Source organism: Zingiber officinale, chromosome 3B (assembly GCF_018446385.1).
Source record: "Zingiber officinale cultivar Zhangliang chromosome 3B, Zo_v1.1, whole genome shotgun sequence".
Lineage (NCBI taxonomy): Eukaryota > Viridiplantae > Streptophyta > Magnoliopsida > Zingiberales > Zingiberaceae > Zingiber > Zingiber officinale.
In genome coordinates, this window is record NC_055991.1 from 8610905 (window position 1) to 8636144 (window position 25240).

A 25240-nucleotide genomic window follows, 5' to 3' on the forward strand; every position below is an offset into this window, starting at 1 on the left:
CATCACGGGATCATTTCAATCGGCAATGTTTGTTATTTATTACTTGATGCTTCGCTGCAAGTTGCTAAACAACTTTTGCACAAGAATTGGAACCTACATAAACATCCAATAGTTAGTTGACACTGAAGTCACATTCATTTTGTTATCCATGGTGATTGATTCATAGTTCTGATCATAGAAACTGTGGGGGCGTAAATCTCCGGTCCCTATGTAACTCACCTCATCTGCCACATGCTAGCTCAGGATGCTATGATTTACCTCCCTCGTGATGGTCTTGGGTCAGGTGCGGCGGAGGCGCTGGGGGTGAGCGATTTCGTCTTTTCGCCACATGCCACATGATCATACAAACTGTGTATAAATCAATAATAATAATCTTACATTAGATCTATAGCTCATAAGATTTACTGATCCAATTCAACCGATCTGCCTTCCCTTTTGGCTCCAAAGATTGAACTAGTCAACTAGCTCAAACAGTCTACTCTGCCAATTTGAATGCCCCCCATCTAACTCATGACACCGGTTTACTCTAACCGGCCAACTTCTCATGCATAGAACATTTTAAATTTTATACAAATTGATATTTGAATTCAATCTTTGTGTTTCTTCAAATATAAATTCATTAGAATAAAATAAGAGAACAAAATAGCAATTCCTATGACCTAAACACACCGTTAACAAGAAGTTGAAACAAAATGCCCAAATGTCTTCTAAATAAATAAAAAAGCTCGTTCATATTCAGACATACATAGTGATGGTAGCTGTTTTCTGCAAATTTAGAAGTGTTTGCAAACAAGGAAGCTAAAAGGATGGTAAGGATGTCCGCGGCAAAAGAAGAGTTCCAAGGATAGAGTTTCATTCTTGATGTGCAAATGAACCATAAACAAAATTGTTCTTCCAATTGTAAGGCTAGATAAATGCAGATCAAGTTGTTTCACCTAGATGAATTTAGGGATGCCTGCTGTCGCCCGTCAGGAATTGCCAATAGCACAATGCGTTTGGAAGGACGTAAGAACGGCACATCGCACCTGTAGTAGCCTTTCCTTTCAAGCTGGATTATCTCGCCTCGCTTCAGGTTACGTATGTTAGCATCTCCGAGAGCCAGGGTTTCATGCTTTGTGCAGGGATTTAAATTGTCGAGAAAGTCTTCCCCTTCTTCAAGCTGTAGGCAACCACATCGTTTTTCAGTTTTTAAAATTGGCGAGTGATCATATAATGCAGACATTTGAGTAATAAAAAGTTTTCCTTCAATAGGAGAAATAACAATGAAAAGATGGCAGACTATTTTACAAGGAAATACAAGCCAAATTTATGTTAAAAAAATCTATTATGCTTTTGATATATTGCCATTAGAAATTTTATGTAGCTACTAACTATGCATCCATTCTGTCAGATTGCATTTTTAAAGATGCCATGCGTATGAAAGCAAAAGATTTATCATGATTTAGCATTTATAATGGCAGCGACCCAATATTTCTGCTTCTATGCTAAAACTGGATTGACATATGATTGATTACGAGTTTTATCATAAAACCAATTAGTTTAGCAACCTGAGAAGAACGGTAAATCCCAGTTTACAATCTACTGATCGTGTTCAAAGAGAATACCACAGAACAATAATACACAATCGAGCATGATAATAACTCTGGGATAAAAACTACATTGTGACACCAAACAGAATTTCAGTGGGTGGAACATGACAGAACATTCTTTAGCAAGAGTCCTATACATGGATACTTGATTCATAATAGTATGGAAGACTTCGCAGATGCAAAGTAATGCTGCCTAAGAAACAAAATAATTCAGCATACTCATCCTATTTATATTACCATACAAATGAAACTAGTATAATAGAACATCAACTTCTAAATTGAAAGGTTACCTTTTTCTTTTTTATCAGGTAGTCGAATTCAAGAAGAGAAAGGTGAACCAATTCTTCAGTATCAGGAAGCCAAGTTAGCTTCAACTTTGTTGTTTTCACTGAGCCTTCAGGGTGGAGAACGCCAACCAAATGGGTTATATTTCCATCTTCCTTCTTGATTTCTTTTACAATTGCATTTCCCCAATCCATTAATGTGACCTCCTCACCCTCTGTGATTGATGATGCATCAGCATAGTCTAACCATATTCTGTTTGTATAGGTTGTGGCCTTCTGGCCTGCAGGCTCATATTTCTTATGTCTAGGTATAATCCTAACAAAAGGTTTCTCTGGTCCATTTTCAAGGATCAATATTACACTCTTCTCTTCAATGACAGCAGTGTGTCTTGGGCAAACAGGATCGATTATCTTCTTATTGATGGTCCACAACTTATCCCATTCCATCAAGTTGAGATTCTTAGAGGCACCCTGCATTGACACGAAAATTATAATTTATAAGCATCGACTATTAACATGAAATATGTCATAATGTTACCTGTTGAAGAATGAACTGTATGAGCGCCTCGATCTTTAGGCCTCTACGCACAATCCCTTGGACAGTCGGGAAGCGTGGATCATCCCACCCATCTACCTTCCCATTTTGAACAAACCAAAGAAGCTTTCTCTTGCTAAGAAGTGTATAAACCATGTTCAATCGGCTAAATTCATATATTTGGACATCTCGCAGACCCATGTCCTGAAGAATGCGGTGATACTGTGCATTGCGATCATGATACTCACTTGCTCGAAGAGCATGTGTAATACCCTCAACAGAATCAACAAATGGGCAAGCAAAGTCATAAGTTGGATACACCTTATATTTAGATCCAATACGGTGGTGAGAATCCAAATTGCAGCGATAATAAACAGGATCTCGAAGGGACTTGTTAGGGTCTTGCATATCCAGCCTACCCCTTACACAGCATTGTAAACCTCTCTCTGAACCTGCAATCATCTCCTTCCACATTGCCATATTCTCCTCTACAGTGTTGTTCCTGCACCTTGAATCAATCCCATCCATCCTCTCCTTTTGCATTTGTTCCCTGGGTGTATCATCCGCATAAGCTTTTCCCTCAAGGATCAGTTTCTCAGCCATTTTCATCAAATCATCAAAGTAATCTGATGTGTAAGTAACCTTTTCATACTTGATATCCAATGTTTCAATATCCTTCAAAAGATTATCCACAAATTCACTGCTTTCTTTCGATGGATTAGTGTCATCAAAGCGGATTAGTAGCCGCCCTTGATACCTCTCGGCAAAGTATTTGTTCAGCAAAGCAGCCTTTGAATGTCCAATATGAAGATACCCACTAGGCTCAGGAGCAAATCGCAAGCATACTTCTCCTACTTTAGCACCAGGAAGATCTATTTCAAAGCCAGTTGTATTTTCCTTCTGCAGAACCCCTGCACTTGAGTCTTTTGAATTGCCACTGCCCACAATTTCCTTAGCTGCAGGAACCTTTCCTAATCCCCTCTTGCCGACATATGCAGCAGTGACTTCATTTAGAGCATCTCCATATTCAGCTAATATTGAATTAAACCAGCGAACCAAGTTCTGGTGCTTTTTTGATTTTCTAAGGCTTTCCCACCTTTGGCCAGTGCCTACAGACACAAGATGCTTATAGTCAAAGATTGTACATTGACAAATAGAACAGGTTCCAGGAATTACTATACCTGCAAGCGCAGACCATATTGCAATGTCAGCAATGGACACATTAAAACCAACCAGCAAGGTCCTCAAAATAAGATGTCCATCAACATGTGCACAGGCATTCTCAAATTCCGAACCAGACAGAAAGACTGAGGAAAACTCAAGCCATTTATCAATCTGTAAGAAACGGAAGACAAATCACAATATATCTCTATGATTCAAGAAATGAGCAACCAATAAACATCCACAGAGTTAGGATAGCATACCTGCTCAGCTTCCAATCTGTCCGGGCCATAAAAGCTAGGAAGAGTTGCAATACTACCAATGTGCCAGAGCAGAGTGTTAGTACCTTGTAAAACCTCCCTGAATTACCACACAAAGCATCAAGGCTTGGGTACAAAAGAGGCTTCAGAGGGAGGAAACAGATATTGATTTAGGTCAATACCACTTAATCAAACTTAAATTGAACGTTGACTCCGTATGAAGCCATGTAAAGAGCTAACAAGGTGTCTTTAGTGATAGTTATTTAGCAGGCAAGGCATTTACCAGGCTAGGGTTCAGTTAGGACTAGTAAAACAAAGGAGTCGATAACATTCATAGGTGATCAGAGGCTGGAGAAAAAACATTAAAAACTCGCCAAGAAAAATAACCTAATCTTTCAGTGATTGTCAAGAAAATGCTACTATATACAAACACACGTGCACTGGCCGATCAACTAATTAAGGTTTAACAGAACCGAAATAAAGAGTTTGTACATCGGCTGGGAAAGCAATATTTATTCGTAGACAAATGAGATCCTTCTTCCAAACAAAGAGGGAAATATCACAATTAGCCGCATTTGAGCCTCTGGAATTATGTAATTTGCAGCCGAAGTAGAACCTCCGCACCTTAGAGACCATAAAAAAGAGTCTGAGGGAGTAAGCTCCTTACCCAGAAGCAAGGCGAAGGATAGGATCGGAGCCGGGAGGGAGGGAAGCATCGGTTGAGAGCGCGATTCCAGCGATCTTAGCAGCAGCGATCACCGACAGCGGCGGGTTGTCCACAGGGAAAGAGACGCTCAGCTCCATAGCGCGGCAAGCCCTGCGCACTGGGAATCTTCTTTCAGAAACTGTGCAGGCAACAGAACAATCTAGGGTTGGTAGCGGGACACTAACGCGAAGCACCAACAAGCATAACTTTTACAAAGTAAATCACAACAATATCCATTGTCCTCAGATATAATTCCGAGGAATTTCTTTTAGATCTAAAACTACGCGTATATCCTCGTCGGCGATACAACCCTAGTGGCAAGTGTAGGGTGAAGGGCATTACCAGATCGAAATTCCGATGCGGCTCGACCGGATACTGGAGAAAGCGTTCAGAACAGCAGCGGAGAAGTCCGATGTCGACGATGTGTACCGGAACGGTAAGATCAGGGTGGGCGATATGGACGAAGGCGAAAGAAGGAGCAGACGCCGGAGAGGAATGAGATCAGACGGCGCGAGGAAGGCGACTCGGGCACGGGTTCAGCGAGTGTGAATCGTGAGGAGGGCAAATGAGTCTTTCCGAAGTCTCTCGACCTTTTACAACCCAATCCGACCAAAAAAATAATTTAAAAACTCCAAATTATATACTCCATTTTCGATCAAAATTGATTCACCTTCTAGTAGCTTTGATCCCTGAGGCATGATGTTAGAATATTCCGATTGTCATCTAAATATTCACAATTCGATCTCCAATTATAACATATTTATAGAAATTTTTTTTAAAATAGAGAATATAATCAAAGGATATTGGGTGTCTGGGTTGACTGTCGTGCGCACTTCCCGATTTATCCTGATAGTCGATGGGAAACTTCCTGGGATCGGACCGGTCACCCTACTCCTGATTTATCCTGATGATCGGTGAAAAATTTTCATGGGACCAAACCGATCACCCCAGAGATAATCAATGAAATTAACTGAAATTTACCAAATTAACGAGGGTTATCTTGACCAGAGCAACTCCACCTGGTCTCAAATACTCCTAGGCAAGTATAATTTGGAATTATTTTGACCTACATTTAATCAAAGTATAATCATCTTAAAATTGCTTTATATAAAATAGCGTGCAAAGGTAAAGAGCTTCACTTTGAAACTATCTTAACCAAGCTTCGGTGAGCTTTTACAATATATACCATATAGCAGCTACATATTATATGCTAATTTCTAAATATTATAAAAGTTTGTCATAGCATCTATAACGTTTAAAAGGTACTCGATGCTTTTACAATAATATTGAATCCATGGGCATTTAATCAAGGATGGATGCTTATTTGAATTTGTTTCTTTTTTATTTTTTTTTGGAAAAAAAGGTTTTAATATGATATTTGTCGTGATTTGGGATGTCCTTTTAATTTTTGTCAATTTATAAGTAATATTGGAGCTGAAGTCGTCAACTTATGTAATCGACTAAATAACAAGAATATTTAGTTTATTTTATATCCGTTGAAAATTAACTATAAATACAGTGATATTGCTTTATATAAAATAACTCAAAGGCTATATTATTTCGTACAGAGCAAATGAAATCCAGTGGAGTTATTTTTAGCTTTCTTTGATTTTGCAGGGTGATGCACTTTTTTTTAAAAAAAACAAAGGCATTTTTGTTTGTGTTTTTAGTATGTTTAGCTACAAGCAAAATTCACAGTTCTTTACTTCAAATATTTCCCAATATTATTCTCTGTTTTCACCCTTTTTAAATGTCATAAAGGATAGATTAGATTTGATAAAAAGAATTTAATAGTTTTATTTATTTATTTATTTTTAATAATCTTAATATTCAGCTCTCCGAAACGATTAATCTTATAACTCATTCAATCCTATGAAAATTTTTCATCAATTATAAGAGATCCATTTTATCATTACATTAGAAAAAAAAATCTCTATAATACATTATAATTGAGATTCTAACCTTTAAATATTTGATTAATTACTTAAAAGATCTAACCAATACATCCTGAGATTAATAACTTTATTTAAGTGCATAAGTGCTAGAGGTTGGATCAATAATTATGGTTAAACTAGAACAAGAATTTTTTTTTCTTATCACAAGATTCCAATCCAAATCAAACATTTTTTTCTTCTTCTTCCTACTGAAACAAACTAAAATCACAGTAAAATAAAAATAAAAAAAAATAAATCCTCATGCCTGTTCTGTGTTCATCCTCCCAAGTTCTTCATCAGGCACTCAACGGCTGCAGTATATTCGGCTCCTGCCTTATGTGCACAAATTCACATGCCCTATCAATTTTCGTTCTTGATTCTTCAAATTTATCTTCAGTCGTCTTGTTGACTCGAAGCCAAGCATCTAATGGTGCCATTCAGGTACTCTGACCACTTGAGATCCTCTGGCTCACCTTCAATGTGGATTTCAGCTCCTTTGTTCGGTAGCAGCAGCAGCTGGTCTGGCCATGGAAGCATGGCGCCGCCCATCTCCATTAGAGGAGTACTGTTGAAGCTCTGCAACTCCATTGCACTGCTCATGCTATTCCCAGTACTGCTCCCACTGCTATTGCTTGGGTTCATGATTCCACCTCCAGCTCCTCCCTCTAGACACTGCAATGACTGAAAGCAAGCTTCATCTCGAGGCAAATTCACAACCGCCGAAGCGATCAAGTTGTTGTTGTTGTTGTTGTAGTTCATTAGCTCGAACCAGAGCGGCGGCTGCTGGCCAAGGGGATGATTGCTGAACCCTTGTTCTGTGGCAGTGACTTTGTTATCCTGTTTTAGTGGTTTGTGGGTGTCGGGGTCAATCCCGTTCTGCTTCATCTTCTTCTTGATGTTGGAGTTCCAGTAGTTCTTGATCTCGTTGTCCGTCCTGCCGGGCAATCTAGACGCAATTTGAGACCATCTGAAAGCACAGATTACTTCAAATTATATATGGAGAATTAATCTTCTGCTCAAACAATACAGGAATAAATAAATAAATAAATAAATAAAGGGAACAGACAGAGTTCGTCGTCCAACCTGTTGCCCAGCATGCCATGGAGCTCGACGATGAGCCTCTCCTCTTCCTCCGAGAACATGCCTCTCTTGAGGTCGGGCCTCAGGTAGTTTATCCACCTTAACCTGCAGCTCTTCCCGCACCTCTGCAGACCTGAAAATTTGTCGAGTTAATTTCAGTCTGAATTCATCACCAAAATCGAACCGAAAGGGGATGTTGGTACTACCTGCCACCTTGGGGACGGAGCTCCAACAGCCATGGCCAAACTTGGTGATGTGGTCGAGGAGCTTCTCGTCCTCCTCGGGAGACCACAACCCCCTCCTCAACTTCTGCTTGTGGCAGCAAGAGTGCCTGCCCATGAAGAGCTGATTGACGACAATTCAGCAATGTGGCCGGCAATTTAGAAGAAATTTCAATGAGAGAAGATGCCACGGACCGAGCTCTCCGAGCTAAAGGCGGAGAGAAAGATAGAAACAGAGAGAGAGAGAGAGAGAGAGAGAGGGAGAGAGAGGAAAGAGATAGGAATGTGGGGGCCTTTTAACTTGGGGCTGAGTGCAACATCAAAGCTGATAGAATGATAGAGTTAATGTTGAGGTGGCCCGATGATGGGGCAGGGAGGAGAAAAAAAAATTAATCAGTTGGATTAATGTTGAGCGAGAGTTTGATTTTGAAAGTTTTTTTTATCAGTTATCAGATAAATCAGTAAATATTTATGATAAATAAGAAACAATTTCTATAGATATAATCAATTGTAAAATAATGATGATGATAATCTCAGTTAGTTTTTTTTTTATTATTTTTGAAAGTGATCGGTTTGATCTCACGGAAATTTCCGATCGGCCACCAAGATAAATTGAGAAGTGCACGTGGCGGCCAATCCAGAAGTCCAACATCCTTTGATTATACGTTCTATTTGGAGGAAAAATTCTTATAAATATGTCGTAGCTAGGGTTCGAACTGTACATATCTAGGAGATAATATGAATATCCTATCACGGTATCATGATCCCAGAGACAGATAGAATCAATTGTAGGATAAAGAGAAGAAAGACTACTTAATAATAAAATTATTAAATGGAAATTAAATAATTTTTTTTACATGGAATTTTATTATGATAAAAACATCTGCTATTGGACAGTCAAAAATTAGGATTTTAAAAAAATAAAATAAAATACCATCTAGAAACACGATGATTGTTTAGATATAACGGTCAAATAATATTATTCGATTTAATAAATCAAAATTATATATGAAGATTTTTTTAAATGAATAAATTGAATCCATTTAATCGATTTTTTTAATTTTAAAATTGAGACTAAATTGAAATAATGAAGATTTAAAAATAAATAAATTTTTGAATAAAAAAATTCGACTGAATCGATCCAATAATTCGACATGTGCTCGTGAATGGGAATTGGAAAACAAGCAATGGATTTTATTACTTGTTTTCTGACGAGAAAGTAAATGTGTTTCCAAAGTTGATGTTCTTTTCCCATGAGGTATCAATGAGAAACTCATGTGTCTATAGTTCATTCACACAGAAACTCTCGAGTCTACGTGGCAAAATGTGATTTATTCATGCGTCTCCGTCAATGCGTATCTAGAACAATACGGAGAGGATAAATTATATATGACTACTAACCATTAGTGCAAGTTGTCAAGGTATGAGGGAGGTCATGCTCATACGTGCTGAGTTTTGACTTTAGAACCTCATGAGACAATACTCCATGTCTTAACCATCACACCACCCCGAGGGGACTAAAACTCTTAGGTCTATGATAAAATAGAAGGATGTCAAATTATTATTCAAGTATATGAGGTTTAATCCCAATTATGATATATTTTATAGGAATATTTTCTTTAAATGAGACGTATAATCATGAAATGTTGAATTTCTAGATCGTTTGTCACAAACGCTTCTTAATTTATCCTGACAGTCAATAAAAAACTTTCTTAGAGCAAAATTGATCGTCCCAAATTTAATGTTAAACTGATTCATCATTTTTTTTTCATTCACATAGAAATAAAAATATGAATAAATCAACTTGAGTTTATAAAAATTTTCTATCCAACATCAAATAAATTCAGAAAGTCCGGATGAACCATGGGGACTTAAAAAAACTCATCCGTTGGTTTAATATCGCCCAAGCAAGTATCAATGCACATATATCCTTTATCTTTTCACTAATCACTAGTCATTCATATATTCGTGGCTTTTATTAAAAGTAAATTAAAGTGATTGCAAAAGAGCAAAGAGATTCTTCAACACCTCCTTTTCATTTATTGGAATGGAAAAAAAGATTGCTACTTTTATATTAATCCAAGTATTTAGACTCATATAGACCCGATTAATCCTATAAATTAATGATCTTCCTTTTTTTCATCAATAGGATAAATTTAAAAGTGCTCATGATAATTCATCCAACAACGGACCTTCGCAGCTGAAAATCTACTCGGGCCAAACATGCTCGGATTTGTATGAACTTTAGGTAGATGAGATGAGATATGTTACTATATGATTTGTCTTAGTTTTTAGCCCTTGATCGGAGATTTGCCACCAAGACTAAATTAATTAGGCCATGTGGATCAAACTATAATTTATGTCATTTGTCATGAATGATTAATTCTCTATTTTGGTGCCATGAATGTGCCCATGTGAACCCAATTAAACAAATTAAGCTTGTCAAGGATCATATCACATATTATCCCTAATAATGGATCCTCATCATATAATTTTCTTTGTTTTTTTTTTCCTTTTATTTTTTAGTGAATTGTATTCAAATAGGACTCTCAATTATCATAGAGGTTCCCTTCTCCTTCCGCTGTTCATAGTTTATCGATCAAATCAATTAGTCAAAAAAAAAAAGTCCATTAGTCGAATCAAAATCAGTTCAATCGCACCATCTTCAAATGATGATATCATCACATAGTCCTATTTACAAAGATTCAATATGTGTTTTCATATGAAATTATTGTCAAAATTATACTACTTTTCCATATCCTCCTAGTCTAATTTTTTAATCCCTGAAGTGCATTATAGCTTGATTAATCTTGTTGAGCCATACATTTTTAGTCTTTTTCAATGATTTTTATTTTTCCCAATGCAACTCCTATCAGAAATAAATGGTCTGCCACAAAATTAAATTTAAAACAGTTGAACATTAAGACATAAAAAAATCTAATAAATTCACCTATATTTTTCAAAAAAAAAAAACGAAGCAAAAAATTGAATTAAAATTAAATATGATGGTCCTCACAGCTGATGTACAAGAGCCAACTCCAACTGGTTGATGCCGATGATTCCCAATAGAAAATAAGGTTTGAAGAATCATACAAATTAAAGAGACGCAATCGATGTGGACCACTTCTCAAAATTCAACTACGTTTCGAACCCGGTAGGGTGATCCGCCATCCCCTTCGAGCGAGATTAACTATCGGCTCTCAATTACCCGCTAGAAATAGAGATAGAATTCAAATTTAGATGAAAATTCTACCGTTTAAGTACTCATCGGACACGACTAGATCCACCTTTGAACTTTCTCATGTGCTCGAAAGAATAAAGATCCGAACCGAGAAGAATATATATGGTGTAGGAAGAACTAGACGTCTGCCTTCAATTCAGCTGAAAAAGATTGTTGTTCCATTAGAAAACACCTAACTGTATGAGAATACTAATCATATTTTGCTATGAAGTTATATCCGACTCTTAGGACAAACACGACAACTTGACGATGATGATAATGACGACGACGATGCATAAAGAAAAAAAGTTGATGTGATCACCAACGGTGGATCGTTCGGGTACAGCTGGAAGATAGCGAGCTCGCGGCAATGTGGCAAACCTCATCTTGTGACCATTAGAGAATGCCGTGAGCCCCAGGCCTTATCCCTTCTTGTCCTCAAGGGAGGGAGGTGGTCCACATTCCACACTAGAGACTATTGAGGGGCACTCCTTGCTGAAGGAGGATGGTGACTAATGGAGAGTTCCATTCATTCCCAATGGAGGTTTCCTGGAGATTGTGAGATTGAGCCCTAAACTTTAGGGGATCCAGCTCATCCGGGATCCTTAAATGCCGTCCGAGACTGCTCGATCGAGCAGCATCGTAAATGTCATACAGTGTGGTCCAAATCTTAAACCTGTTTCTATCTTTAGAAGATAACTAAACAAAGTATTGAAATCTAAGCGCGCGCTCTACTGTCGGTCTGTCCCTGAAGCTGGAACGGACTTGAGGATTGGTAAACACTGAATGAAGATGTTGTTGGCCTTAGCAAACAAAGAAGGCAATAAGTCATGAGAAAGATTAAAATGATACATCCACTAATTGCATGGTCCTAATAGGATTGATTGACAAGGCCACTTTGCCCCACAACACCACCTAAGTGATCAAAGTTTCCTCTTTAGTTTAGATGAAAGTGGCACCTCACATCAAACCAACCATCACTTATAAAGTGTTTCGATTCGGAGGAAGATTGGCTTTTTTGTATATTGCCATTTCTCCACCCAAGTAATATCTAATGGAATTGAATACAATTGAATCGAAAATCAGTGACAGAATCAGGTATCTTAATCTAACAATGTACATGGTGGCAAGCTCTGTAAGCAAGGAGTTCTACAAGAACACAATGTCTCTAGGTCACTGTGTGCATGTAGTAACACAGAAGTGATTGATCCGAATGAGGGACCAGCAAACAGTCACAAAGATGCTTAATCATCACTGCTTAGTGCTGAATCTACCAGCATTATGGTGGTGCTCGTAGGCCCTTAAAATGCCAGTGTAACCACTTGTCACAACCAAGACAACACAAAAGTTTTTCAGAAAAGAAGGCATGGGAAAAGCTTCTCGACAAAGAAGAGAGTCCAAAAGGTTTTTTAAGCCAAAAGTTATATATGACACGGACAACACTTACGGCACAAGTAGAAGAGGTTGAAACCTCGCAAACAAAAAAAACAAAAGAGGAAAAATCACAAGCCCAAGAGTGAGCTAAATGTTACAACATCGTCCCCACTCTCCTCTCCTTAACTAGAAAGTGATATTTCAGGAGATGAAACCTCATGAATAACAGCTGAAGAAGAAGAAAATAAAGACAGGAAGTGCAGGGAATAAAGAGTACCTTTCATCTCATACATTCCACAGTGTTATTTTGGAATTGGGACAAGAATTCTTCGTATTACTCAGTAGTAGTGCTTGTCGATAGCTAATGGAAATTTAGGACCACTGAAGAATATGCCATCATGGATCCTGAAGATGAAGTGTCAGCTTATTTTGTTGGGATTGCATGAACCAGATAGAGGAGGTTGATTGATAGAGATAGAAACATCGAACTAAAGTAAGTCCTTCCGACACGAAATTTTTTTTTTTGCAATTCAATGAACCTAGATCCCATTGCATATTATTGTCCCATCAAAGTTCTTCACTATCAATCCAATTTAAGGAAACGGTACAAAAGGAAAAATTCAGTAAGTAGAGAAGATTCCTCAATGCAAATCACAGTGGAATTATCTTGGTTCAGTATATTCATGTTCCTTAGCGAGTCCTCCATTAACCTGACCTCTAAATCTCAGCTTAAATTAGAAATCCACCAGTGAAACCAATAAAGTTCTGTACCTAAAAGACAATCGGGCATATTTATCGATGGCTGAGGCAAATGTAAGAATTTGCATTTAGCAATATAATGTTGGTACGCACGTAAACATAGGAAAGACAGTTTACATGGAACTGACTGAAACTTCAAGATGATCAGCATCAATGCTATTATGGAAAAATTTCCAGTTTCTAGCATCGTTTGTTATAGACCTGCCCATGGGCTGGGTCCTTACCGAACCCGGCCGAGGCCCGTAACTAGGTCAACGGTCCTGTTACCCATTGACTCGGGTTGCGAGCCTGAATCGTAACCGGCCCGGCCCCTTGCTTGGCCGATTAAGGTTCAAGGGTCCATTAACCCATTGAAATGTCGGTTCAAACCCGCGATTACTGTTTATTTTTTATTTTTATAGATGTTAAAAAGAAATTTGTTGGTGCTAGAACTCAAACCCGGGTCTCCTAGAGTATCCTAACTAACTAGACTACAACAATTAAGTGGCGTTTGGTCTAGGGGTTTGGGAATGAATGAATGGAATAATAAAAATATAAAGTGTTCGGTTAATGAGTTTGAGAATAATAATTTTGGAATCATTCCTAAATAATCGGAAATGGACAAAACCCAAGGAATGTGGCAGGTTTAGAATTCATTCCCATCTTCTAAGCGTAATTTCTTTTTTGTAGCTCGTTTCTCTCCTCCGCGCGAATAGGGCACGCCTCCATCGCATCGTCGTCGCACACGTCGCAGAGGGAGAGTTGACGACAAGGGAGGATGACGACCAACGCCGATCGACCCCATCAAGCGCAAAATGCCCACTCCGACTCGAGTTGGCTCTCACTGATAAACGCCAACTGGGCCGAGTCGACACTCTTCAATGAGAGGATTGCGGTTGAGGGCTGCTGGAGTTGGGCATGGACGGAGGTTGCTTCTCAACGGAGAGGCCAATGCCTATAGAGACAAGGTGACATCGAGTATAATATGTATATTATTCTAGGGCGTGAAGTTGCAGAGGGATTAATGAGAAAACAAGAGAAAAGTAACATAAAAAAAAATAGCCGAAATTAAGCTTAAATCTATTATGAAATCAAGAGCGCAAAAAAAGAGATGTGACCGTAACGTGTGTTAAGCAAAACCAATTGATTCAATATCAAAATAACTTCCACTAAACATCATCTAAGCATAGGTTTATATAGCTCTCAAAACCCTCAAAAATAAATCTATACGGAAAAAATAACCAACTAGGCTTATTCCCTAAAATTTAGGATAAATTAACTACAAGACTTATTTCCTAAAATTTAGGATAAATTAACTAACAACACTTAGTTCCCTAAGATTTAGAACCAAATTAAATATAATTAAAAAATAAACTAAACTTAATTAATAGATTACTAATTAAAAAAAACCCAAAAGATACAAATCTGAATACTTTGGATTCCCTCCTGCATTAGTCGCCCGGAGTTGAAGAGAATTCGTACTCAAGTTTAAAGTTGTATCAGGTGGTAGCCCAGGAGAAAGATCATCTGTTAAGTAGTAGCCCACGAGGAAGATCATCTGGTACCCAATAGGCAAAATGTATTACAAGCTGCTGAACTATGAAAATCCTCATCGATCTGCCGATAAGCATGACATCATGGACACTACTCTTGTCTATCTTAAAGCTATAATTTTGCAAGTCCCATCTGTTCACGACCTTAGCTCTTCCAGCACTTAGCAAAATCGAGCCATCATCATATATTGCCAATGAGGCAACTGGTGAGAAGTGGTTTTCCAGCACTGCAACACACTTCTTAGATTGCAAGTTCCAAACTCGAACAATAGCAACATCACCGCCTGAGAACAACAGTAACTGGAATTTGATGAGTGTCACAATACCCCAATGACCTTTGAAGAAATGTGGGCAAAATCCACCGTCTACGTCCCAAACACAAACCATTATGTTTACTCCACCTAGAAATCCACTAGAAGAATGGCATGCCATGCTCTTTGCTAAACCATCATATCCCTTCCACGAACGAATGCACTTACGGGAGGAGAGCTCCCAAACTCGAATTTGACGGTTGTCGGTGGTAGTGAAAAGGAACCTGACTTCAAGGCTTAAGGTGAAGGAAGAACTAGACTCTGAAAACCCGTCAAGACTCCTTAAGGCAGAGGAATCGGACGAACTCACGAGTTTTACTTTGTCACCGTAGGAGCAGGTGAGGAAGGAGCCGTCAAAGTACACAACAAAAGATCCACCATCATAGGAATGTTGCAGCGATGACACATAGGGGTATCTTTGCTTCAGAACTAGAGGCGATATTGCGTCCATCACCAACGGCTGTGTGGAAGGTCCAGCTTGGATTTGATTGCTTCCGCAAAACCACTATTGAAAGAATCTAATTTGGATGAGATAGTAGATATAGGTTTGACTTCTGTAATATTCATATCTTTTATGCTGTCAGCGACATCCTTACAACCTATTGCGTCACACTGATCATTTGCATCTTGTTTTTGAAAAAATTGTGAACAAGTTTTAGTGGTGCATTTTTCTTCGATATTGTAAACAACAGTACCATCCATGTCAGAACCTTAAATTTGTTTTGCTTCTTCCTCAATTTAAAAATCCCTATCAACTTCATCCACTTCTTCATCATCATAAATTGACTCGCTAATTAACTCGGTCTCATTTTCATCATAAATTGGATCACTGACTATTTCGATCTTGTCGTCTATATTGTTAGTATTAGCCCTAGTACCAATTATGAGATGATTGTAAAGGGCTCATTTTATATCATATATCATTATTAATAAAAGGCAAAGTTGGTTATTATATTTATTTCAGTTCAGTGTCAATTGAATAAGTATAATAATGTCTTTGGGTAGTAGGTTCTTATCTACAGTATATCAATTGGTTGAATTGATAGTGAGATATTGTAGAGAACACTACCCTTAACTATTCCTAGTTGAGCATTAATATACAAGGACAATATTAATACGTTGAGACTAGCATGTAGGTCGACGGATGACTTGATCTCACAAGTCATGGATATGAGATATCAGGTTGACACATGGGCATATATTAAAGAATATATACTGAATGACCCGCCATGAGAATGTTTCATGGATCGTTATATAAGTGTCATAAACATTCTCATGTGACTATTGGTATGAATAGTCCTTAGACCTGAAGTCACTACGGTTCCTTACATAAGGAGTTGTGTACTTTGATATCGGCAAACATCACCTGTAACAAGGTGGACAATAAAGTCGATCACTGGGTATGCAATGAATTATGCGGAGGGATGTGAATGATGTAGATGGGATCTATCCCTTTCATATGACGGAAGCGATATCTGTGGACCCCTTGATTAGTAGGACACAAAGAAAGCATGATCATGCTCAAATGAGTCAATATGAGATATTGAGCTTATTTGATTGAGTGTGTCTACTTAGAGATCAAGAAACACAAAGGTTGATAAGAGGATGACACGGTCTATGCCTCATTGATCAATCTAGATATCAAGGATAGAAGGACCAAGTCATACAAGATAATAACCACAAATAGGTTAGGTCGGATCTTGACCTTCTCGTCACTTGGGTAGTAATGATGCCTTGCTAGATGTCACTGATTGCTTTTGTATCTAAATATTGATTTAGGTACATTGCCAACGTTACGAGAACCGATTGGATCACACACAAAGAACAAGTAGATTTGGAGATGGGTTCATATGATGAATCATTGGATTAAGTCTTATCTGAATTGGACTTATTGAGTTAGACTTAATTGGATTTAATTGTTGGATTAAGTCCAATTCAAACTAGACTCAAAGAGTCAATTCAAATTAATGAAATGTGATTCATTGAATTTGAATTGTATGAGATTAATTGAGTAAGACTCGATTGAATTAGACTTGAGTTAGACTCAAGTGAATTAGACTTGAGTTAGACTCAAGTGAGGAGACTTGAGACATTCATTGAATTTCGAAATTCAATGATACATTTGATTCAATTTTCGAAATTGAAATGAGGAGTTATTTGAAATGAGGAGTTAGAAGTGTGTGGTCCTTAATGGAGTGTAAATGCCCATTAAGGCTATTAATGCTAATTAAATGTTTTCATTGAATGAAAATACTTAAGTGTTTTCTCTTCATTTTGGCTTTATTCTCTTCATTCTCATTGCTCCTCTCCTCTTGGTCGAAATCCACTTCATAGGTTGCTAGCACAACCTTTCTCCATCTTGTGAGTTTGTGAGACAAACGAACACTTGTTCGTGTGGATACCGTAGAGGCGCGAACGCGAGATCGTGCTGTGATCCGAGCTGTCGGGAGTCCGTGAGCACGCTACAAAGGTATGATCTCTCATGTTCTTATGTAAACTTAGTATATTTTTCTTCTCCCTTCGCATGAATCTTCTGGAGGAAATAGGTTTTTCCGCTGCGTGTTTGCGTGTTTAGCAACCTATTTCCTTACATATATCTTTCTCAAGAAAAATTTTATTCAAATTAAAGAGCAGCCCGGTGCACTAAGCTCTCGCTATGCGGGTCCCGGGGAAGGATCCATTGTATGCAGCCTTACCTTGCTTTTTGCAAGAGGTTGTTTTCATGATTCGAACTCATGACCTTTTGGTCACAAAGCAACAACTTTACCATTGCGCTAAGGTTCCCCTTCTTTATTCAAATTAAAATAAAAAAATTTACCACCTTTAAGATCTTGAGCACTACGATCACGGTGTCAGACTTCCTCCGCCAGAACCTATCTATCACGACCTCGACCATGCACCTCACTATCTTCAAGATCTTGTGCCGCTAGACGCTGGGATAACTTTGGAACTTGCTTATGCAAATCCTCGATCATCATTACATCCTGGATATTATGATTATGGTGCTGGGCTTCCTCATTCGAAACCTACCTATTGTGACCATGACCATGTCCACGATGACTCTCCATTGGATCTTAATGATCTCTTATACCAACTGACGCTAAGGAGAATATGTATATTATTCTGGGACGTGAAGTTATAGAGGAATTAACGAGAAAATAAGAGAGAAATAACATAAAAAAAGGAATAGCGAAAATTAGGCTTAAACCTATTATGAAATCAAGAACGCAAACAAAGAGATGTAGCCGTAACATGACTTAAGCAAAACCAATTGATTCAATATCAAAATAACTTCCCCTAAACATCATCTAAGCATAGGTTTATATAGCTCTCTAAACCCTAAAAAAAAAAATCTAAACGGAAAAAAATAACCAACTGGACTTATTCCCTAAAATTTAGGATAAATTAACTAATAAGACTTATTCCCTAAAGTTTAAGATAAATTAACTAACAAGACTTATTCCCTAAGATTTAGAACCAAATTAAATATAATTAAAAAACAAACTAAATTTAATTAATGGATTACTAATTAAAAAAAAAATCCAAAAGATGCAAATCTGAATACTTTGGATTTCCTCTTGCATCACAAGGGGAGGCATGTAGTTCTGAAGCTGCACGAGGCATATCGACTGTAAATTCGTCGCCAAGTGGCACTACAGCACCGGTGTCGACACCGTTGCCGAAGCCTATATAGAATCTCTCCCTCTCTTCGTCGAATTCCACATGTCGTTGTTAATTCCACCATGCAGCAATATTGGAATGGCTAAACTCATTCCCATTCCAGTCTACTATCAAATCCATTCTTATTAATGTTTTCATATGTTAGTTAATTATTTAATAACTAATTAATAATTTTTTTATATTGTTATTCTTAATAATTGGAAGAAGAGTAAGAGAGACACTTATGCATTTGTTAGTTAATTTATAATCATTTGTCTGCCAATGATTCCATTTGTCTGCCAATCATTTAATAACTATTAATAATTTTCTTTTGATAATGATTATTCTTAATAATCATGGTCCAATAGCGTCCAAATAATTTTATGAATTTACAATTTTAATTTTTTAATACAATAATTTTGAACCATGGAGAACCGTGAAACGGTAAACTTAGAGAGTAAAGATAGATCAACAAATCAATTAGTTTGTTCCTTTTGAGAAAGTGACCATATTTTTGAACTACAAAAAGTATCAGGCATTCATACAAGGTCTAGCCCTAGGCATTTGTTATTTTGTGTGAATATGTTTAGCAAAATCTATGCAAGGACAAAATAAGTGTCATTATCCCTAAGTGAATAGGCTTAAACAATATGGGGAAAAAAACAAGAACATAAAAAAAAATGCAACTAGAAGAATAATTTGTGTTGAAAGGCCAACTGAGAAAGGAAAACAAACTGATTGTGCCATGATACTGTAATCAAGAAAAAGAACAGGCATGCATAGATTGGGATGCTTCAGTATCCTACTTCCTATCTCCTAGACACTCCATTATGAAAATATCTGAACACAAACATGTAAAACAGAATGAGAAGAACTATTATGGCCTTGGCCTCCCAAGTTTGCTTCTCGACATTGTCCCAGCTGCTACCACTTCAATATAGGGACAATTGATGGCAGAGAAACAACTGAGAGGGATCTTTTGTTAGGATAAGCATAAACAACCTCGCATTGGTCAATTAAATTAGGCCTTGATCCCTGCACATGTGAGGCAGACATGGGTGCCAACAACAAGAAACATCAACCTTGTTTAGGCATTCTTTCACAATTGCTAAAACCTTAATAAACTCTAAGAATAGACATGATAGACCTGAAATGTAAAAAAATAAAATAAGAGGGCATTTGCACAATCTAAAAGATTATTCAACAAATGTCTAATTAGCAATAACATAATCCAGAATCCAAGTTTCAATTACCAAAATCACCAACATTGTATATGACACTGGTTCCTGCTAAGAGTCACTCTACATAGTACCGATTCATGATGATCATTAGCACATAGAAACGGGAACACTAACCCAACTACATAAGTGAAACTGTGAAATCACACTGCCAAATTGGGAAAAGGTGGAATTTTTATCCTTCAATCACCAAAAGGCTACTTCTTAGTACTCGTCTATGAGCAACAAACCAGTAAACATGGAGCCGCCACAATGAAATCGCCAAACCAGAGACGAGAGGAGGCAAGGGCGAAGCAGCAACGGCAGAGAGAGAGAAAGAAAGAGGGGGAGAGACTGTAATTATTGGGCCAGCTAGTTGGGCCTCGGAATTGCATTGATTTCTCATGTGCCAATCACGTGGAAAGGGATTACATGACATTATTGGTAGTAATAATTATTGATCCTGTCCGAGCGCTGAATCAATGGACGCTGGGGACGTGGCGCTCTCTGCTGGCTCCTCGTACGCTCCGACGATCCTGCAGCAAAACTGAGCCGGGTGGGATTTCCCGGTGACGGTCCTCCGACGATCAAGTCAGGCAAAGGGGGAAATAATGAAGTGGCTCCAAAGATCGTAGATTTCATATCTCCGGCGAAGTCTGATGGCTCTTATATAGAGCTATGGTGAATTTGGCGCACACACATCGAGGGGTACACGTGTCCTGCACCATACTTCAGTATGGGCTTGTCAGAAGAGCATGTCTAACGCCATACTGCTACAGTCCAAATATTTCCTTGATGGGACAGAAGAACCTTCCATCGTACGATTCTGCGTATGGCCTGGTCATCGAACATGTCTGTTGTTAGCGATAGAGGTTACTAGGATGACGTCCCTATTGTCCCGTCTTCTTTGATTTCATCTTCTCGAGCCAAGCGTCCAGTTGCTCGGCGGCTCCTTACTTTCGACCCGTCGTAGATGTTGGTCCGTCCGAGGGAGATTCATGGTCCCTTGCTCGGACGAACACTTTGGTCTGGTTGCTTGACGCCTTGGTCGAGCGGACAGGTCGCTCGGCCTTGTACCCTTGACTTGGGCCACGGCCGACCGGACCACCCGCTCAGCCATATAGCCTTTTTACCTAGGCGTCTGAAACCCGGACTCATGGCCGGCTTATAGTTCCTTCGACTGGAGGGCATGGCCAGGCGATCGGCATAGGGTGCCCGCTCGGCGAGCCGACGGGGTTGACCCCTCTTGACTCCTGACTCCTACGTGTCGTTGACCCTTTGCCCATGAGGGCCCCCGGCCTTATCGCCGGATCAATTATAAATAAATAAATTTTAATAAATTAATTGATGATTTTTTTTAAATGAATATAGATTTAGTTTGATGGTCGATAAAAATTTGTATGGGATCGATCCTAAGTTGAATAACCAACTGAAATAAAAAAAATAAAAATAAATAAATAAATAAATAAGAAAATTTGATAAAATCTTCTTAAATATAAGACGTATGAATTGAAGGTAATTCTATTTTAATATTTAAATTAATGATTTGACGTACAATTCTTTCCCTTTTATTAGTATCAAATAAATTTAGTATTTTAACATAACATAACTACAAAATGCATCTAAACTCCATTTGAAAAGAGGGACAACAATTTCAAAAACATGAAATTCAATTGAATTAATATATTACAACGATTCCCATCTAAATATTTATTACCAATTATTAAAATATCTTGATTGGATCTCACAATATTTGCTACCATAAAAGTAATCAAGCCCCCTTTCTCACCCCGGTCACCCCTATAAATAATACAAAATTGAAAATAAAATGAACATGAACGTGCATGATTTTTCATTCATTGATTCTTTCATTCAAATCTAAATAAATATGCTAATAAAAACTATTGTTGAGAAGGAATTTATTATTATCATCATATTAATTGATAAAGAAATTTTTTATATATACATGCATCCAGAGAAATGGATATCACATAACAAATAAAATCTTTTATTAAAGATTAAAATTGACTAAATTTAGGGGGGAAAAGAAGTATTTAGACCATCTCTAATCCATTAACGCCCTAACTAGTATAGTTTTCAAATTAAAATAGTGTAATTTTAGCACCAAATACTAGTTTAACTCCAATCCACTTACACTATATCACACTAAAAAGAATATTCTTTAGAATATTCTATTGTTTATTCATAATTTAATTATCAATATACATTTATATTTTTTTTATTTTTTATATGATAATTGTTATATTTAAAATCAATACTTTATTAATATTTGATAGGTTAAATTTTTTAAAATTTAACATCCAACTAATATATATATATATATAATATTATGATTTTATTTTTTTATTTTTATTACATAATTGTTGTATAAATACATTTTAAAAATATTATAAAATCACATCCAATCAGGATGAAATATTTTACTATTTTTCATTTAAAATATACAATGACACTTAATTGAAAATACAATATTATAAGGTTTTAACTTTCAAAATTACTATATTATTTTCATAAATATTCAATCAATATATTTTGAAGGGCAATATGAGCTTTGAAACTAGAAACTCTTCAAATCTAATACTATCATATATAGCGAGCTTAACATATGGAGCCGACACCTCAAAGCATTCAACATTTGGAGTAGACATCTCTTTGTATTGTTTTTTTAAATGAAATTAGTGATATAATTTACAAAAATATAATCTAAACTAAAATATATTAAATAAATTTAAAAAATAATTTTAATAAATTAAATCTTTACAAATATACATAATAAAATTTAAATATGCTACTAAACACACTTAATTTAAATTTATAATAAATAATAATTATATTTAATTACATTTTAATATCATATAAGTAAAGACAAATAAAATAATAATTACAAATTAATTACATTTAATTTTATTAATTATATAATAAAAATAAAAATAAAAACTCTCTCTCACACTAAATATGATGATATGATGGTGTTGCATTATTCACCACATTATATTTAGTGTAAAAAGTGGTGTGTAAATTGAAATATTTTGATATCAATTTTACATTAAATTTGATATTTTGATGATGAATTCGTTATAATACTTAGGGGGTGCTTGGTTCATTGAAAGGAATGAGAATAAGAATGGGATTGATAGAAGTAGGGAATGGAAATGGGGGCTTTCCTATTCCTCTCCTTTTATTAGGGAATGGTTCATTCCCATGTTTAGGGTAATGAATCCATGGGACCCACTACTAATCCCCCAAACCAAACACTCACTTTCAATCCCTTTCCCATTTCTTGCTCTCATTCCATCCAACCAAGCACCCCCTTAGTTTCCTTGGTGAGAGATTGTCAAAAGTATGAGACATTGTTCATTAGTTTATTGAATAGGATGGATAATTTTTTTAACTGACATTAGATATTAATTATTTAATTTATATCGATTAATTTTGAAAATAACCGATCAGACCTTATAAAAATTTTCTATGAATAAATTAAAAATACTATTAATTTATCAGTCCATTAAAAAAATACATCTATTAATTCATTAAAATTGAGATACAATCCTTATCTACTTAAAAACACTACTAAGAAGATATTCTGCATCACTATTCCGGAGACGATAATTCTCTTCTTCCTCGCGCTGTGAGCCTAACGATGAGCTCGTGGTCTACTTGCGAGCTCGTAAAAGCTTAGCTTATCAGCCACTATGACTATGAGTATATCATTTTTTATTATCGGTGGATTCGAATCCGATCTAAATGAACCGACCGAACGGTTCAATGGTTCATGTAATAAAGACATGGGAGGGGAGATGCCCAAATTTACAGTATAAAGGGAGGGAGGAGAGGGAAGAGAAGCAGAGGCCTCTGTTCTGCCATGGCGAGGAGCAAGGTGAGGCTGGTGAGGATCGCCAACGATGCCATCCGCCGGGCGACGCTCAAGAAGCGTCTCAAGGGCCTGATGAAGAAGGTGCGAGAGCTGACGGTGCTCTGCGACGTCGAGGCGGCGGCGGCGGTGTATGATCCGCAGCACCCCTTGCGCCCGGCGGTGTGGCCGTCCCGCCGCGACGCCGAGCTCACGTTCCGACGCTTCAGGGACATGCCGGACATCCAGCGACGCCGGAAGGTGTCAAGCCACGAGACGTTCCTCCTCGAGCGCGTCGCCAAGCTGCGCGACCATCTCCGCCGCCTGATGCGGGCCAACCGCGAGCTCGAGATGTCGGTGCTCCTACTCGAGGGCCTCTTCGGCCGGAGCCTCCTCGACGTCAGCATCGAGGACGCCTCCACGCTCTCGCAGCTCGTCGACAACAAGCTCCGGGAGATCGCCTCGAGGCGGGAGGAGGTCGTCCGGCGACTTTCTATGGCCCCTCCGCCGCCTCCTCCTCCTCCTCCTCCTCAGGCGGTTCCTACACTTATCCCTCTACCTCTACAGCACTGCATCAACTGGCCGCCACTGCCTCCCACTCCTCTTCCGGCGGTTCATACACTCATGGCTCCCCCTCTACACCAGAGCATGAACGGGTCGCTACTGCCTCTTCCACCGCAGCCTCCGGCGGCTCCTATGCCTTCTCAGAGGAACATTAACTGCTTGTCGTTCTCAGCCACGACCGCACTCCCATCAATTCAAGCTTCAGCGCTGGAGGGCAGTCACAATCACGCCGCTGCCGCTGCCGCCGCCGGCAACTTCCAGACTATGGATGAGTACTCCGGCGCAGCAATTAACCCATTCCCGTGGAGTGACTCCTTGTTCTTTTGATCAAAATTCTGGCAGCCATGATTCCTAAAAGCTCGGGGATTGATAATAAGAACTACCAAATCAACCATCTAATCGATTAGAATTAATCCGCTCTTCATGTTTCATCTTTTTTATTTTTTGGTCAAATGTGAAAGTCTTAAGAGTCAAAGTGTTATGAATTTTCTGGAACTCATTTGAATTATATATATCGATCTTGTGTAATGATATGCTACGAACCCTTGACTGTGGAACGGTCTGCAACAAGTTTTTTTTTGGGGCTCTTGGAATTAATCCAGGCTCCTTTTTTTAAAAAAATAAAAAATTTGGTGGAGGCGGTTGGATTTAATCCAATTTTTTATATTTTTAAAAATAAAAAATTATTTAAATCTTAAATCCAAAAGATTCTAAATATATATATTATATCTCGTGAGCACCTAAAATTATTTCTTGAAAATTATATTCCAAAAGAAAAATATGAACCCTACAAAAAATTTTATTAGCTTAAATTCATTATAACATGATACGATGGTGAGCAGGGCCTCTTTTCCCTATTCGGCACCACCTCGTCGGAGGGCTCACCGTCGCCTCCACTACTGGACATGCCTTCAGACACCGACGTCGGATGTCGGCGTTGCCTCCCTCGTCCCACGATGAGC

At 37.8% G+C, this 25240-nt stretch overlaps 4 protein-coding genes across 5 annotated transcripts; 1 reads left to right on the forward strand and 3 right to left on the reverse strand.

Annotated features, from left to right (window-relative positions):
- Positions 1-682: 682 nt before the first annotated feature.
- On the reverse strand, positions 683-5108 carry LOC122055813 (glutamate--tRNA ligase, cytoplasmic-like). 2 transcript variants are annotated; one of them, XM_042617451.1, is made up of 7 exons: positions 4878-5108; positions 4497-4674; positions 3833-3884; positions 3590-3743; positions 2412-3517; positions 1880-2344; positions 683-1159 (listed from the first exon to the last, which is right to left on the reverse strand). In XM_042617451.1, exons 2-7 carry the CDS (start codon positions 4631-4633, stop codon positions 932-934), a joined length of 2142 nt encoding a protein of 713 aa, XP_042473385.1. In that variant the 5' UTR covers positions 4634-4674; positions 4878-5108; the 3' UTR covers positions 683-931. The 2 variants fall into 2 exon arrangements, with proteins under 2 accessions (XP_042473385.1, XP_042473384.1); XM_042617450.1 differs by having other exon boundaries at positions 3833-3929; positions 4878-5107.
- A 1432-nt stretch (positions 5109-6540) lies between these two features.
- On the reverse strand, positions 6541-8043 carry LOC122055814 (transcription factor MYB61-like). The gene is made up of 3 exons (XM_042617452.1): positions 7756-8043; positions 7553-7682; positions 6541-7436 (listed from the first exon to the last, which is right to left on the reverse strand). Exons 1-3 carry the CDS (start codon positions 7886-7888, stop codon positions 6863-6865), a joined length of 837 nt encoding a protein of 278 aa, XP_042473386.1. The 5' UTR covers positions 7889-8043; the 3' UTR covers positions 6541-6862.
- Positions 8044-14625: 6582 nt separating this feature from the next.
- Positions 14626-15417, reverse strand: LOC122054656 (transducin beta-like protein 3). The gene has a single exon (XM_042616101.1). It carries the CDS (start codon positions 15415-15417, stop codon positions 14626-14628), a length of 792 nt encoding a protein of 263 aa, XP_042472035.1.
- An 8194-nt stretch (positions 15418-23611) lies between these two features.
- On the forward strand, positions 23612-24818 carry LOC121968062 (agamous-like MADS-box protein AGL80). The gene has a single exon (XM_042518578.1). The coding sequence runs from the start codon at positions 23727-23729 to the stop codon at positions 24603-24605; it is 879 nt and encodes a 292-aa protein (XP_042374512.1). The 5' UTR covers positions 23612-23726; the 3' UTR covers positions 24606-24818.
- The last annotated feature ends 422 nt before the right edge of the window (positions 24819-25240 follow it).